The sequence below is a fragment of the Aristolochia californica genome, unplaced genomic scaffold, assembly GCF_029961685.1.
Source record: "Aristolochia californica isolate CCGP_79_NKW_82.1479 unplaced genomic scaffold, dmAriCali1.0.hap1 SCAF_14, whole genome shotgun sequence".
Taxonomy (NCBI): Eukaryota; Viridiplantae; Streptophyta; class Magnoliopsida; order Piperales; family Aristolochiaceae; genus Aristolochia; species Aristolochia californica.
In genome coordinates, this window is record NW_027181815.1 from 88,687 (window position 1) to 104,597 (window position 15,911).

Genomic DNA, 15,911 nt, shown 5'->3' on the forward strand with positions numbered 1-15,911 from the left:
CATCTCACTGGGTGTAGTATTATGAGGGGGGTGCGAAGGGCAACTGAGTTCTGCGCGGGAAACTAAAAGGGGGAGCTCGCATTTCGATTTTCGGGTTCCCACGAAGATAAACAAAACGGCACGTGCCCAACGACTCTTTCGGATTTTCGATTTATTTGATCGGCGATCAAACGCAGTTAAACCAGGTTAATTGGACAAAGTCACCTCATCGGATTAGTGACTAAGACACGTTTTATAACATTGGTTATAATTTTATATGTTTATCATTTATATTTTAATTATTATTATCAAAATCGAACCAAATTAGTTAATTACAACAAATTAACCAAAACTAGTTTATTGGTGTATTGGTAAATTCGGGAGGAACCTCAAACGATTGAACCAGTTTGTGCCGGTCTCTCCACTAGTTTCCAAAACAAAATGGGAAAAGTGAGATCTCTCTCTTAGTTTCCTTGTTTTCAAAAATGAGTCATCATGGCTTATGCTTTTCTCACACTAATCAACCTATGTAATGTCCAAGTGGCCATTCAAAATGAAAGTAAGCAGCTCGTTCTAAAAACATGTCACTAGAACATTCTTTCAACACTATACTATTTGATTAGACAAGAAAGTTCACCATAAGAGTTAAAAAAAACTCATTCAACCATATGAAGTAAAGTCACTTGTTTTTACTATCACCGGAGAAAAACTCATTGTTGAGAGTCATTTACTCGTAACATCCAAACAACCATTTCGATCAAGGTAGACAATGAACAAGGAGACACGACCATGAGATAAACGTTATTTGATCATTTGACAACTGAATGACTAGAGAGAGAAAAAAAACTCTTTTTATGGAGTTATTCACCATAAGATCCAAGAGTCAAGTGTACAAAAAAATGAATATGATAATACATTGATGAATATCAATCGATTAGACTACCCAGTAGTCCAATCAATAAGAGAGATTAAAATTATAGGAAGCTTTCTTGAACGAACCATCAAAGCAACTAGGACAAAAAAGTCAAATACCTATAAGATGAAGAAGATTTGTATGTTCAAGATCATCCAATTGGTCCCTAATCGTTCAAACAACCCATTCTTCGATAGTTGTAGAAGGATAATGAATCCTTCAACTTAGGCAAAATAGTTATCTAAGGTATGTTTCGCCTATCTATGTGATTAACGACTCCTCACGAAAATTGTAATATTTTATTATTATTTTAATTACAAATTTCACCTTGTTTCACAAATGGACAAAAGGTCAATTACCATACTCAATTGTTCAAATCATGGATGTCGATAACTTATCTATTTAAATTGTTGTTGCCCCAAACAAATACTCTCTCCTTTTCAAGGAGAATTTGAGGACTCCCAAAACAAAAAAATTGAATATTAAATTTGGTATTTTCAAAAGTAATCCATCAAGTTGCTAAGTACCTATTATTTTAATTAAATTTAAATATTTATTTGCTTAACAAGTTTCATTCTAAAATCATAGTGCATACAGTGTGAAAATTGCATTTATATATCTCGACAAATTAATTTAAGCGGGACTTTGCATAATATTTTGATTATTTGAGGCAATGTCTCTAAAATACAAGCAATAGTCTGCTCCCTTTTTTATATATTTGATTTATCATGGTCAAGTGTGCCTAACCATAGCTCTTTTAGTTTGAAATAAATCAATGTATTAAGGAAAAAAAATTGTGGGGCATATATTTAAATATCCTAATATTTCTATATATATATATATATATATTTTAATACATTGAACTATACCATAGTACTTTAAAAACACTTATTAAGTTCAAATTACTACTCATAAACTATGCTTTGAAATCATTTAATCAAGTGAGTTATTTAAGTGATTGTCTCCTCGTTCAAAAAAATAATCCGTTTTATATTGCACTTATATTTCAAAATGAAGTTACGAATTACTATTTAAGTTGCCATTGATATTGAACAAGTAGTTATCATTGGTGTACCTATTTGTTTGTGTTTGTATTGTCTTGAAGTTACGAATTACTATTTAAGTTGCCATTGATATTGAACAAGTAGTTATCATTGGTGTACCTATTTGTTTGTGTTTGTATTGTATATCAACCCTACTGAGAGACTTTCATATTTGGGGTTGAATCTTTAGCTAAGCATTGTTTTTAGCTTTTTGGGTAAAGCCTTGGCAAGACAAGACTATTTTAACTTCAATTTTATCAAGAGAGACTTCTATGGATGAAGAGGGGAAACACTAAAGCCTCGTTGGAAAATCTCTTTATTGGTTTAAACTAAATAATTTAGTCGGTTGTTCTATGAATACATGGGCGAGTCTAGCTATTGTAGTCAATAAGGTAGCCTAAGTCTGCAGGTAGTTAATACTATAGTTAGCTTAACAAGGAAATTGTTTAAAGTGTGATTTGACATTATGAACATAACGAATTGACTTTGAAATCAAACACTTTTGAAGTAGAATAGTAATCAATTAAGAAGATTGTGAACTACATTGTATGTTATTGTGTGCTTATTGTGTTATTGTTTGATCAAATAGTATAAAGAGAAAAAAGCTTTCCTCAGTTTTTTTTTTTTTTTTTGTAATTTTTTAGTAATTTTAATTTATTTAAAACGACAACAAGATGACATTGTACAAGTCAAGTAACGGCAAAACCTAGTTAAACTAGAACCTATCAACTTGTAGTCAATAACTGGATGAATTCAAAAAATAAATCAAACAATTCGATTGAAATTCATAGTTAATAAACCCAAACTGATATGAACTGAAGTATATTATTTGATGTTATAATATTATACCAATTTAAACATGTTGGCCGATGCAAAATCTTGAAACGGCAGAACGTGCTAGTGCCTTCAAGCGGGTCACATGTTCGAGTCGCTTCGGTAGTAGTATCAGGGCTGTCTGTAATGCATAAACAAAAAAGAACGAAACAACTCACATAAATCGAAGACCACTCCAATCCTTGTCAGCCACAGGCCTTCAATGGCGTCTAAACCAGGTCAAGGCTTTGCCAGATTTCAGCGGAAACTCGTGACAGATTATAAATACTATCATCCATCACTTGTATCAGAAACGTCTGCTTTAAAAGATCATCTTAATATTGCTTAGAAAATATTTTACCATCAATTTACAAGTCCTCGGAGCACAAGTACAGTTCCAAGACAACCACTCGCTCACTCATTCATCGTAAATGTAGGATCAAAATCCAATCAGGAATCAATTCAAGTATCCTATCCAATCTCTCCAGAGATGCAAACAAGCTGTCTGTCTACCTATCAATAGTTCTTCACTGAATGTCTTCAGCAGATCAGTGCAACAATTACTGCATAACACAAAAGAATCTAAGCAAGCAGCAAAGAAATCGGAGCATTCTATTTGTCGGATACCAGGGAAGGACGAAGAGCCTGTTTATGCCTGTTCAATTACTTATACCAGGGAAGGATGAAGAGCCTGTTTATCACTGTTTTCACTCACCCATGGCAGAAATAAAAAACCATTATCAGGGTGGACATAAAAAGAGCGCCTCATCAATCATTCAGTTCTAGATACACTATATCGTTGATTACTACCTCATAAACCCTGAAATACTCTCTACAACTTCAGCTCTCTGCTCACTTGTTAATCATTTGCTCAAATTTAAGCCAAAAAGGATGTCTTAATAGCAAGCATAGAAGGTTGACAAGAAAATTACTTTGAGAAAGATTGTTGGAAGATGGGCCAACATAAAAAAGGATCTCCCGCTCATCAGATGAACAGTTTTTAAAAGTGACAGAAGAATCCTCGCCACATGAATTGATAACCCAACAAGTATTTTCTGTTTTTTCTCTTACAAGCGATTGATCAAGATCGTTTCAGAGAATTAACTTGTTCTCTGATCTGCGTCGTAAACAATTCAATGTGTATAGCCTATGTATTTCTATAAATGTCGGCTGTTTTTATTCATTGGTTCTACCATCTTATGTAAAAGTGTGGTTAACAAGAGAAGGTGAAATTGGTAAACATGAAATGAAGAAGAAAAGTTGAAATTTCTCTCACTTTTCTGTTATAAAGAAAACTGAGAGACAACGGCACTTCTCTTATTTCTGCTCCCTTCTCTTTCCCAGGAATGTTTCCTCTCCTCTCGCTTTTTCGCCCTCAATCGAGAGTTTAGGGGGAATCAAGGACTCGTCTAGGCTCCTATTGAAAGCAGAAAACGAGGGAGCTTTCGATTCCGAGGGAGGTTACCCGAGAACAGTGCGAGGGAAGTTCGGGACAGGCTACGGTTTGAGAGTAAGAGAAGGACTCGTAACACAACGTAAACGCCAAGAAAGCTTGAGATATAAACAGAATCGCCAATATTGTTAAATCATAACAAAGAAAATCAGCTCGAATCCAGATATTCTATCGAGATCAACAAACTATACACATAAGCATTTCGACTTCCAACTGAAGCATAAAAACAGCAGAGTAGTTGCTTGATAAGAAAGACAGAAAAAACGGAAAGGTCGATGAAGAACAGTCTTGGGTAGAAAATAGAAAATGATTGAAAAGGAACCTGTTTAGATCTGCTAGTAGTAGACTGAGAAAACGTTTCTCCTGACAGAAATTTTCGGCCGAGAGAGCTCTGAGATAGAAAGAAGCGACTAAGAGGGGATTGGTGGGAAACCGGGTACTGTTCTCCTCAATCCATGCCCCTAGTCGGTACATAAACGAGCCCAAATGACGAAAACGTCACCAGTCAAGTTCTCCATGCCTCTTGGTTCAAAAACCCGTGATGAAGCTATGACAGATAAAATGCTTATTTATGAAAAAAAAAATCTTGAGCTCTTAATCTTGAACTCGAACACAGTCGTTGAACTATGATACCGAATGGTTGATAACTCAGATGTAATGTCAGCGGCGAAGTATACAAAAACTAGAGCAAGATGAAGAAAACCTTTGCAGAGGAGATAAATGCAGACGAAGAGAAGGCATGCATGATCAATGGAGCAAATTATGATGAGTTATTTCTTTTAATTCTATCCCAGATTGCAAAAATGTTTATTTTACAACAATGTTATAAAACACGATATCGTCGATTCAATGCCCGCCTCGGTAGGGACTATTCCAAGATCAGAAAAGACAATGAAAACAGATTAAAGCCTGAACCCACAGTCGTCTCCAAAGTAGTCCGAGGCTCAACTTTTTTTCTTTTTCTGCAGTGAGCTGCGTGAAGCTTTTATACTGTGTAAAGGCAAAAAACGAAGAACTACCGAAGAGCGACGGTGAATTCAGCCTTCGCTGTCTTATTGCTTTTGCAGCTCGTCCCAGAACTATTAAAAAATAAAAATCCTTGGCAAAGGGAAAAAGTACCCGACCAATCGTCCAATACCATTACTACGTAGGCACCTGCAAATCGCGATGGAGACAGGGGGGGGGGGACGACGCTTCGGGGAAAAGGAAAAGCGAAAAGCGTGGCTATTTTAGTAATATCGTTATTTTTTAAATTATTTTATTTTTCTTTCGTACTGGTCTGGATGTCTAAGCAGACAGACCAAGCCAAAAAGGTCCTGCCTGACCGAGCCCGTGCCTCCCTCCGAACCTCGAACCTCGAACCTCGCGGCTCGTCGCATCTTTACGCTTGATCCCTGAGAGAGCTGGGGAGCCGAAACTCAAAGACCTGGAGCAGTACACACTCTGGTTTTTCATTTTTAGCACCTGCGCTGTGTCTCTCAAAGTAAGTGAAACCTGAAAACCCTCGCGCGAGTTCGCCTTGGGACGAAACGCAGAAGCGAGGATCGAAGACTTCAGAAATAGATATTTAAACGGTGGGATAGACTGGGATAGAGAGAGAAAGTCCGACAGTCAAGACTATATAGTAGTCGGGCGACGAACCTTCTTCAACGCTTCCTCTTACGCCCTTCCTTCCCCCAAGTTCGTCATTCCGTCCTCCTCTTTTTTCTCGCGATTTCTCCTTCAGAGTTTCCCGGCCTTTGTCTGACTGCTACCAAGTTCCGGAGGAAAACGAAGACTCTACTCTGTAGTTTCTTTCTTTTTTCTTTTAAACTCTCTTCTCTTGTAATTCCAGATCTGTCTTCGTCTGAGCTGAAAATCCTTCTTATTCTCTCCTTCCATTATATCTCTCTCCTCCAGTTTTAAGTTATAAAATGTGAGAAAGTTTCGGAAGAAATGGTTGGAAATGGAGGAGAAAATAGCAGTCGGAACGGTGGAGCGTCCATTAGCGCTGCCGCCACTGCTATTGGCTCCGTTGATACCAGATTTCGGCTGCCAGAAAGGGTATGTTTGTTTACTTTCGCCGATATCAATTTCTTAATTATTCGTTTGTTTGGATGACTACATCTACCCTGCCTAGCTGGTATACTCGTCTGTTGTCTAGATCTAGTGCTTCGTGTTGAACTTTTTCAATATCTGTGCCCTTTTGGAGTCTCTTTCACGTAGAAACTGCTAATTTCGATGAAAGAGTACTTTATACCTTATGCTATTTGAGGCATGGAGATCTAAATCTTTCGATTTTACTTGAATATAGGAAAGTCGAATTGTATGAACCAGAGATCGTACTGCCAGCACATAATCATGTTTATAAGATATAGATATTTGGGGACTGAGCTTCCTAGTCATTTCCTGTTATAATTTGTTCAGCTTGCAAGCTTCACATGTTAGATTGTTCGTGGTATAAAAATGTACTGATAACCTTCTTGCGTTCTTGGATTGCTTCGATTTTAACATTCTTGGAGTCACGAATTCCTGGAAATGTTATCTAGTTCATCATCATGCCCATAGTGTAGCTGTGTTTTTTGGTAAAATTGAAGCGGTGAATTTTTCCATTCCATCACCAACAAGCATTTTCTGCTTGATCTGTTAGAAAATGTCATACTTAATTTCCACTCCTAATCACCTTCTATCGGTGGAAGCACCTTTCCAGGAGAATAATCATTCGCTTTATGATGGCCTCAGTTGCTCTTCCCAGTCTTTTTTGTTTTTCTTCATCTTGTCAATGGCAAAGAAGCTAGATTTAAATTGGGACAGTCAGGAGCATCATTTAGACCTTGCATGATTTCTCTACCAAATAAGATCAGCAAATGATACTAAATTGTGTATTTAGTTTTCCTTGTTAATTGTTTTGTCAGTGATCTATATGTTCTGTGCTGGTGCTCTCATTTCCTTGTGACAAGAAGCAAGTCTGTTAATATAATTTCCATCATTTGATTATTTGATGCCTGTCTTTGTCTACTGCCTGTTTCTTTCTTGATAAGAGACCTTGGCCATATCCTTCCAGTTCATTAATGTTAGTAACTATCTGCAAGTTAATATACACTGGCTGATTTTGAACTATAATTCATGAGAAAGAAAAAAATGGCTGGATAACTAATTTTGTTTAGTAAACTATCAATAGAAGTCGTCTAATATATTACGCATGGATTTGGAAAATGATGCACCATCCCCCATAATAAATGACTTGAAGCGTGATGATCAGTGAATCTATCTGAGGTACTGTATTATACCATTATATCTGGTGGGGTTTGGCTTCTAGAGTCTTTATTAGAGTAATGACTTTTGGAAGCATCCTTTGACTTGTATGTTTATAAGAGAGTACTGGTGTGCAGGACAAACTTTGTATACTTTTCTTTTCAAATTCTTTACTTACCATGTGAGTTGCAATCTGAGGTCCTACGTAAGGGTTAATAAATTCTTGTACTTAACTGTTTAGCCATCTATTTGTTCTATATTATCCTTCTTCTTTGGAGAAAAAAGAGGCACTCTGTGTTACCCTAGTACCCGTGAGCTTACTTTTCTGCATGTTGATGCGCTCATTTATGGCTTGGACTATGCTGAAATGGGATTCATGCCTGGTTTAAATTTATGATAATGAGAACTCATCTAGGTTCTGTAAGAGCTCATCACGATACTGCTATACTTTGCTGTTTTATCAATGCAACAAGCTGAAGCCTCTGGAAATCAGGCTGCTGTACCTCACTTTTTTTTCTTTGGTCTTTTTTTGGAACGTTAGCATCTGACTAATCATAAAAAGTAAATGGAGATTTTAAATTTGGCAGGACCTTGGATGTGTCATTATGGAAAAATGTTATGTGTTCTCATTTGTATAATATTCTGAGAATTCCAATGTTCTTCATTGTGATTGACATGTTGTATGTATATGCAATTTGACTCGAGGATATATGCTTGTCTATTTTGGCAGCAGAGGAGATGGGTAGGTTGTTTGGCTCATTTATCTTGCTTTGGATATCAGAAGAGGGGGAAGCGTATAGTGCCAGCATCTCGTATCCCTGATGGAAGTCCATCAGCTAATCGTGCCAATGGACCTCAGCCTGCCGGATTACCAAACCAAACTACAACAATAACCCCGTCGCTTCTTGCCCCCCCTTCTTCACCTGCTTCTTTTACAAATTCTGCCCTCCCTTCTACAGCTCAATCACCTAGTTGTTTTTTGTCTCTGTCTGCTAACTCACCTGGTGGTCCATCCAACATGTTTGCTACAGGTCCGTATGCCCACGAGACACAGTTAGTCTCCCCTCCTGTTTTCTCAACTTTCACTACTGAGCCATCTACTGCTCCGCTCACACCACCACCAGAGCTGGCTCATCTTACCACCCCTTCTTCCCCAGATGTGCCTTTTGCACAGTTTCTTTCTTCCTCCATGGATCTTAAAGCTAGTGGAAAAGAAAACGGTATTCCTTTCATGTCATCAAGCTATGCAGGTGCCACTGACCTTCAAGCAACTTATCCACTTTATCTTGGAAGCCCTGCTAGCAGTCTTATTTCACCCATGTCTGGTGCCTCTGGTGACGGGTTATCTTCATCTTTTCATGATAATGAGTTTCCTGCACAATGGGGTGCATCAGTGTCTGGTCATGTTACTCCATCATATTCTAGAAATAGATCCTCTAAGTTATTTGCGCTTGATTCTGCCTCTTCCAACAATTTCATGCTTTCTCAAGATTCTAGTTTCTTCTGCCCTGCAACCTCAGCACAATTTTATCTGGACCAAGCTCAGCAGTCATTTCCATCTTATGCTCATTGTGGTGGCAGGTTGAGTCTTTCCCGAGACTCAGATGTTTACTCCAATGGTGGGAATACACACCAAGGAAGGCACAGCAAAGCTTGCATAGCAGATGCAGAGGAGATTGAAGCCTACAGAGCATCCTTTGGCTTCAGTGCAGATGAAATTATCACCACTCCCCAGTATGTGGAAATCTCAGATGTGATGGATGACTCCTTTACCATGACCCCTTTTCCCTCCAATAAACCCTTGGTAGAGGAACATTTGGTATCTGAAATGCCGGTTTTAGGAGAAAAAATGCGACAGGGGGCACCTCAGTCAAGCTCATTTGATTCAAAATATGGCACTTTAGCAACACTTAACTGTGCAGAGGTTGATAAAGAAGAGGCAAAACCACTTGCTGATGCATGCAATGGATCTGAAGGTAATCACTTTTGTTTATAATGTCAGAAAATAAAACAATAGATCTTGGATTAAGTTTTCATAGACATTTGTGGGAAATAATCTGGACTCTGAACCCACCAGTTGACCATCCAAGTGTCTAACCATCAGGATAATGTAATTTTGAAAAAGAAATGCTTGGACAATTTACCTTAAAATATCTGAAAACTAACCGAGCAAATGGTTTGTTGTTGATGCTCTTATGTGATTACTGGTATTTTACCCAATTCATTCTGCAGTAAAGATATTCACCTCATACTTTTTAGTTTTTTACAACAGAGGTTGATGAGCTTGAGTAGATAAGACTCTTAATTATTTTTTCTATCCAAGCAAGTGACAATTGTATTTTGTGTCTCATAGATACTCAATCAACCAAGAATGGTTCCAGCATGGTTCTTCGGATGAGCGAAGAGGATCTCATATCCAAAATTGGGAACATTAAGATGAAGAGAAGTCAATCAGCCGGCCTATCGATGTCTGATGCAGAAATTGACTATAGGAGGGGTAGAAGCATAAGGGAATGCAATAGAGATCTTGTTTGGTGTTAGTTTTTGCTAAGAAAGATGGGTATGGGTATGGGTATGGCCTGCCTTCCTGAACTAATTTGAACGCTATTTTGTTTTCATACTGAGATGTTGATTACCTATTGGGTTTTCTCGAGTGCTAAAAGTGTTCCTAACCCAACCACCACAACTGTTGTTTGAGAACACCTTAGCTGCTTAGCAATTGGTAGTTGTCTGTTAATATATGATACCTCCTGATTTAAATCTTTGTATTCGGCATAAGCGTCTTACTTGAAAGAAAATGGGATTTTTGTAACATCTGCGACCTTTTTTTTTTTTTTTTTTGGGGTATCATGCGTATGTGTTTTATAAGCCTGGTTGAACCATGTTGGCCTTAAAATGTTTGTTTATGACATGGAAAGCTGGGACCTGGTACTTACAGTTTTTGTTTCTCCTTGAGAACTTGACACATTTCTAGAATACTTCTAAGAGGAACAAATAGTCAATTTTAAAAGAAATTATTATCAGCCTCTTTCAAATGTAAATCTATCTGTTTCAGAAGAGAACTTGCATAAGTATCAGCTCTTGTTATGAGACGAACTGGAAAATAACGACGGATTTGCTCTCTTTCTCATCGAGGCCAAACTTACGTTAAAATCCTGTCTCCGTGCACATCATTTAGCTCTATATTTTGAACGCTAGAAATAAAAAGCAAGAACGCCTTTGCGCATAGCATGTGGCGACATGATTCCCATGTATGTTAAAATCATAAATATTAAACGCACAAGCCATTATAGTTGCATCTCATTTCATTTTAAAACATTTTAGTGATTCGAACTGCACAATCACCCAACACCACAAACTGTTTTTTTTAATCTCTCAAAAACTGATCGATGTTGATCAATTGCAACTCTTATCTCTAGTTACAGAGTTCATTAAGATGAGCCGAATCATTCAACGTTTACAAACAAATTAAAACAGTTAAGCCAAACCATTCCTACTCATGGTCCAAACGTTACCTATCTCAACGTATTACCTGAATTATATAGACGTGTAAGACATGGTGAGGAAACGTCGAGACTTACGTGGTAAAATTGACCAAAAAACTAACTGATATCAGCTGCACGTATTATGATATTATTACTACCTATAGATTCAAATCACCAACTCATCCGGTTTGAGAAACTTCAAAGCTCATCACAGACAATAGATCAACTCACAGAACACGTGTCAGCTTTCAACTTGATGCCTTTCTTTCCAGCTTTTCCTGTATCTGAAAACTACTAATAAAAAGATCCCATGATACTGAGCAATTTTTACCTAGAATTTCAGATACCTATTTACCCATATTGACGATATTTTAACAAGCCCCCTCAACATGATATTTAACCATGTAAGTCCACCAATCCAAAACATGATATGGCAACTAAACAAAGAAACTCCTTCCCTATATCCTAAGTTTGCACTAAAACATTCTTTGAATCCAAAAGATTAATCCTGACAAAGGCTTACTTCAACATTCGCCGGTAACATATAATTTCAAAACCAAACTTCCTCGAGAAGCAAAAGGGGACCCCGTGTCCACAACAAGGATAAAATTTCTCCAACAATTACTGCCACAAATCGAACTCATTTGAGAGGAATAAACCTCGAGGAATGGGTGGCACCAATACCAGGCCTTCCATGCTTCACGGGCTTATATGAGATGGAGAATTCGGCCAGGTAATGACCAATCATTTCCGGCTGCAAGAAGAAACCAACAGAACTATAAAGAACTACACAAACAAAACTCACCTACTGTCTAGTTTTGCATAGATAAAGAACTAAGGATAACTCTAATCCTATCATTAATGAGCTTTTTTCCCCCAAAGACAAAGTGTAGATAATGTCTCTAAAGTGATGCCTACATAAAGGAAGGCACACAAACAAAACTCAATTACAGTCTAGTTTTGCATAGGTTAAGAGCTAAGGATAACTCTAACACTATAGTTAATGAGCTTTTTACCCTAAAAAAACAGAGTAGATAATGCCTCTAAATCAGCCTACATAAAGAAAGGCACCAACATAAAGTAGATTTTTAATATAACCACACTCAGAAGGGTATGCAAAAATGGTTGGTTATTGTTAGTTCATATTCATAAAAAAACTAGCAATTTGGTATTTATAGATAATGGCGGTATCTATGGATGACATCCAAAATATTACGAAGTATAGATGATTTTAGAACTTTCAGCCACACATTTACAGGACAAAATCACAACGTCAAACAGTCACCAGGCAAAATCACAGGCCAAAAAAGAAAAAGAGTCACCAGTACATCAGAAGAAGTACCACATAGTGGATGTTAATAGGAGAAAATGCACTAGAAAATATGACACAATTTAGCTCAACGGTAAGTAATGACATTGACACATTGTACTGCAAAGTGTTCAATGATGGAAGACAAGGGATCAGTGGAGAAAGTGCAGAGTGAAAACATACCTTTATCTCCACCTGATTAAAGGTTTTGCCATTGTATACACCAACGATGCTTCCAATCATTTCTGGGACAATGATCATGTTTCGCAAATGAGTTCTTACTGGTTCTGGTTTTTCACCAGGCGGAGCTTCTCGCTTCTGTTGTTTTTCATTTCCATGCACATACATGAGAAACACAACCATGATATGAAAATTCTCAGTCAAATGATGAACTGCAGTAGAAAATCCTGAGTACGTAAATGGAATAAGAAAAGATACCATTCAAGAATAAGAGGTCGATAGCACACACATATCTTAATTCTATTATAACCGAGATAAAGTTTCCAGTTCAAAAACCATTTTATTCACCACTTCCAGCATATAACTAGGAAAACGTTCGTGGGGTATATAACCTCAGGCAAGAATTTAGATTTGCCAAGCTTTAGTGAGAACGTGCCTCTCGAACAAGAACATGACATGGACTACAATTGTTAACTTTAGAGACAAAAATTCTACCAATGTAATTTTCACCGACGCCTGAAATCCACTGTCGATTATCCATTACTTTTCCAGTTCTTTAATGACTACATTCGGAAAACAGAAAACTGACAAACCATATAAAAATCTAAAAAGAAGAATGTATCAACAGAACAATGATGCTTAAAAGAGAACGTCCTCATAAGTTATGCAATTTCAGGACAGGATTCAATCCTAATGAAGTATAATATAACACACGGGATGAAACTTACCGCCTTACGGAGCTTCTTAATAAGAGCCATAGGCTTCCTCTTCAGACCGCGCTGAAACCTGGTACAAACAGGAACCACAATAACAACAAGTGAAAATAGTGTTAAATTACATAAAAATGGGAGGGACGAGAAAAGGCAAAAACCTCGCGAGGCCGCAGATCAAACACGAATACGTACCTTCTGCGTGCCCGTGCGGTGAAGAGCTTAACAAGCTCGTCGGTTCCCATGTCAAGGAGCTGATCGAGATCAACTCCTCTAAAGGAGAACTTCTTAAATGTTCTCCTTTTGGGTTGACCTGCTCCAACATCGGCTTCCACATCAGCCTGAAAAACAAGGAGGCAATCAAATTCGAGGTATCAAATACTCTGCCGCTGGATAAAACTGCAACAATTAAATTAGTAGAGGCAGAGAACGACCCACCATGGCTGTTGATTATGTCTAGGGTTTCACTTCGCTGCAGAGAAGCCTGGCCGCAGAACTGTTAAGGAGCTCTCGGATTTTCAGAGAGAGAACAAGATGACTTATATAGTAGCGCGCTAAGTGATAGTACTGTAGCCCGCAGGTGCAACCTTTCACGAGTTCGCACCTAAAAAAATTATAAAATTTATTTTTTACAACAAATAAGTTAGAGTCTGTTTGTGCCGAAGTACGAAAATAAAATAATAATAACAAATATTTCTCCTTTAATTATTTTTATTATAAAAAATTTCTGTTGGAAAATATTTTTTGTTCGATTTTCTGGCCTTTATATCACCGTAAAAAATGACATAAATATTACTTATAGTGTTAGTATTTATATTGTAAAAAAATTAACTCATTAATAATAAAAACAAGGTTACAGTGACTTTATTACTTTTTTATAATTTCTTATTAGATAAATATAATTTTTGTTATATATTTTCTATTTTAAATACAATAAATAATGACCTAGTTACATGAGATTAGGGGTGGTTTCGAACCATGCCGCCTCGCTAGTGGCTCGATTTTAGCTTGGTTCGATTCGATATACTTAGAGTTCGAGATCCAGCTACGGCTCGTTTGTGTTAACGAGCCGAACTCGACCGAATCAAGGTACGGCTCAAAAGGTGCAGCGTTGGCGAAGACCTATCGTTGAGACCTTGGGAGAAATAATTTCTCCCCCCTCCACATGAAAACGATTTCGCACGTGTAAAAGTCACACGTGCAAGATCATAAACTAGTGCGAAGACGATTTCGCACTTGTGGAAGTCACATGTGCAAGATCATAAACTAGTGCGAAGATCATTTTCGCACGTTTGAAAGTCACACATGTGAGATCATAAACAGGTAAAAAAAAACTCTTTGTCCCTTCCTCATGACTCTTTAATAAATTGAAAAGATATTTTAGTAGGAATACGTTTTTAGAGACTATTAGTGATTTTTTCAATAAATGTTAAAAATATATTTTTAGTAAAAATATAGGGACTATTACTGCATCGTGTTTTTAGAAACATTTTTCTAATTATAAATTCTCATTAAAAAATCATATAATTTTTTAAGTAACATTTTCTTGCCAAGATTGGCTAGAAAACCGTATAAAAAAAATTAATAAGTATTTGACAGTCGATGATATAATACTTTAAGCATGAGGTAATTTTCATAGCAATTTTGTGTTTGAAATTTTATTTGATTAAAAATTTATCGATAAGTATGATAATATATGAGATTGATTATTAGTTTTTATTTATTTCCATATAAAAGGCAACAATAGGTCCATTTAACTTTCCTAACAAAATTTTCAAATATTTCTTGTAATTTTCTAGTAAGTCTCTAATAGTAATAGGATTTTATTTAAAGTTTTTTTTAAATATGTATCATAAGAAAGACATTTATAGTTTTTCCTATAATATAAATTTTCAATCAAGGGCACTAAGGAGGCCATAGTAAATTTATAGCCAGATTAAAAAATCACAAAATAAGCCAGACAACATTTGGGGTAAAAAAAAAAATATTGGTGGGTTATAATCCATTATTGAGATTCAATCCCGAACCTCCCTTATCATTTTTTTGTTTAAATGTATGCATAATTTTATAGATAATTTATTTGACATATATTTTATGTAGAGTATTAAATGTAGGCTAATCTCAAACTCGGTTAAAATTATTAGGTTCGGATTTGATTACAATCTTAGGCTCGAACTCGAGTTTGAAATCTTTAAATGAAACTTGGCTCAAACATAGGAAGGTTTAAACTCATTTGTATTTGATGCCACTCTTATGCTTAATTTTAAGTAGAGGTCATACCCAGTTTTATATAGAGGTAATGCTCAATTTTAGATAAAATGTATGCCCAATTTTATGTAAAATGTATGTGTAATTTTATATATAATTTATCTAACATATGTTTTTTGAAAAATTTTAAATGCATATTGGAGCTTGACCTCTAAACATGTAATGTTTGAAAATTTTTAAATGAATATTGAAGTTCGAACTCGGTTAAAATTATTGGGCTTGATAATAATTTTAGGTTTGAGGCTAAACTCGGCTCGAATTCAAATTTGAAATATTTAACTCGATTCAATGCCACCCATAGGTGTGATGGCCTCAAGATTCCCAACCAGAGACTCCCGAGCATTCCCTCGGGCAAGACCACTCTCCGCCTGAGATTGCTCCGTCTCTGCCCCCAACCACCTCCTCAGGCCGGCCTCGACGACGGAAGGACTCTTCTACAATGGGTAGGGGCAGCAGCAGCAGCAACAGCAGCAAGGCAGTCTGAATAACCCAAGACCTCTCAGCGATGATGACACTAGGTGGTC

General features: G+C 36.8%; 2 protein-coding genes across 3 annotated transcripts; one reads left to right on the plus strand and one right to left on the minus strand.

The window, feature by feature from the left end:
- Positions 1-5,626: 5,626 nt before the first annotated feature.
- Positions 5,627-10,252, plus strand: LOC137950510 (uncharacterized protein At1g76660-like). Of its 2 annotated transcripts, none has more exons than XM_068797012.1 (3): positions 5,627-6,244; positions 8,166-9,411; positions 9,789-10,252. In XM_068797012.1, the coding sequence occupies exons 1-3, from the start codon at positions 6,137-6,139 to the stop codon at positions 9,974-9,976; spliced, it is 1,542 nt and encodes a 513-aa protein (XP_068653113.1). In that variant the 5' UTR covers positions 5,627-6,136; the 3' UTR covers positions 9,977-10,252. The 2 variants fall into 2 exon arrangements, with proteins under 2 accessions (XP_068653113.1, XP_068653114.1); XM_068797013.1 differs by having other exon boundaries at positions 8,169-9,411.
- Positions 10,253-11,161: 909 nt separating this feature from the next.
- LOC137949842 (small ribosomal subunit protein uS19-like) lies at positions 11,162-13,626 on the minus strand. The gene is made up of 5 exons (XM_068796050.1): positions 13,558-13,626; positions 13,315-13,460; positions 13,138-13,195; positions 12,413-12,547; positions 11,162-11,674 (listed from the first exon to the last, which is right to left on the minus strand). The coding sequence occupies exons 1-5, from the start codon at positions 13,558-13,560 to the stop codon at positions 11,561-11,563; spliced, it is 456 nt and encodes a 151-aa protein (XP_068652151.1). The 5' UTR covers positions 13,561-13,626; the 3' UTR covers positions 11,162-11,560.
- Positions 13,627-15,911: the final 2,285 nt, after the last annotated feature.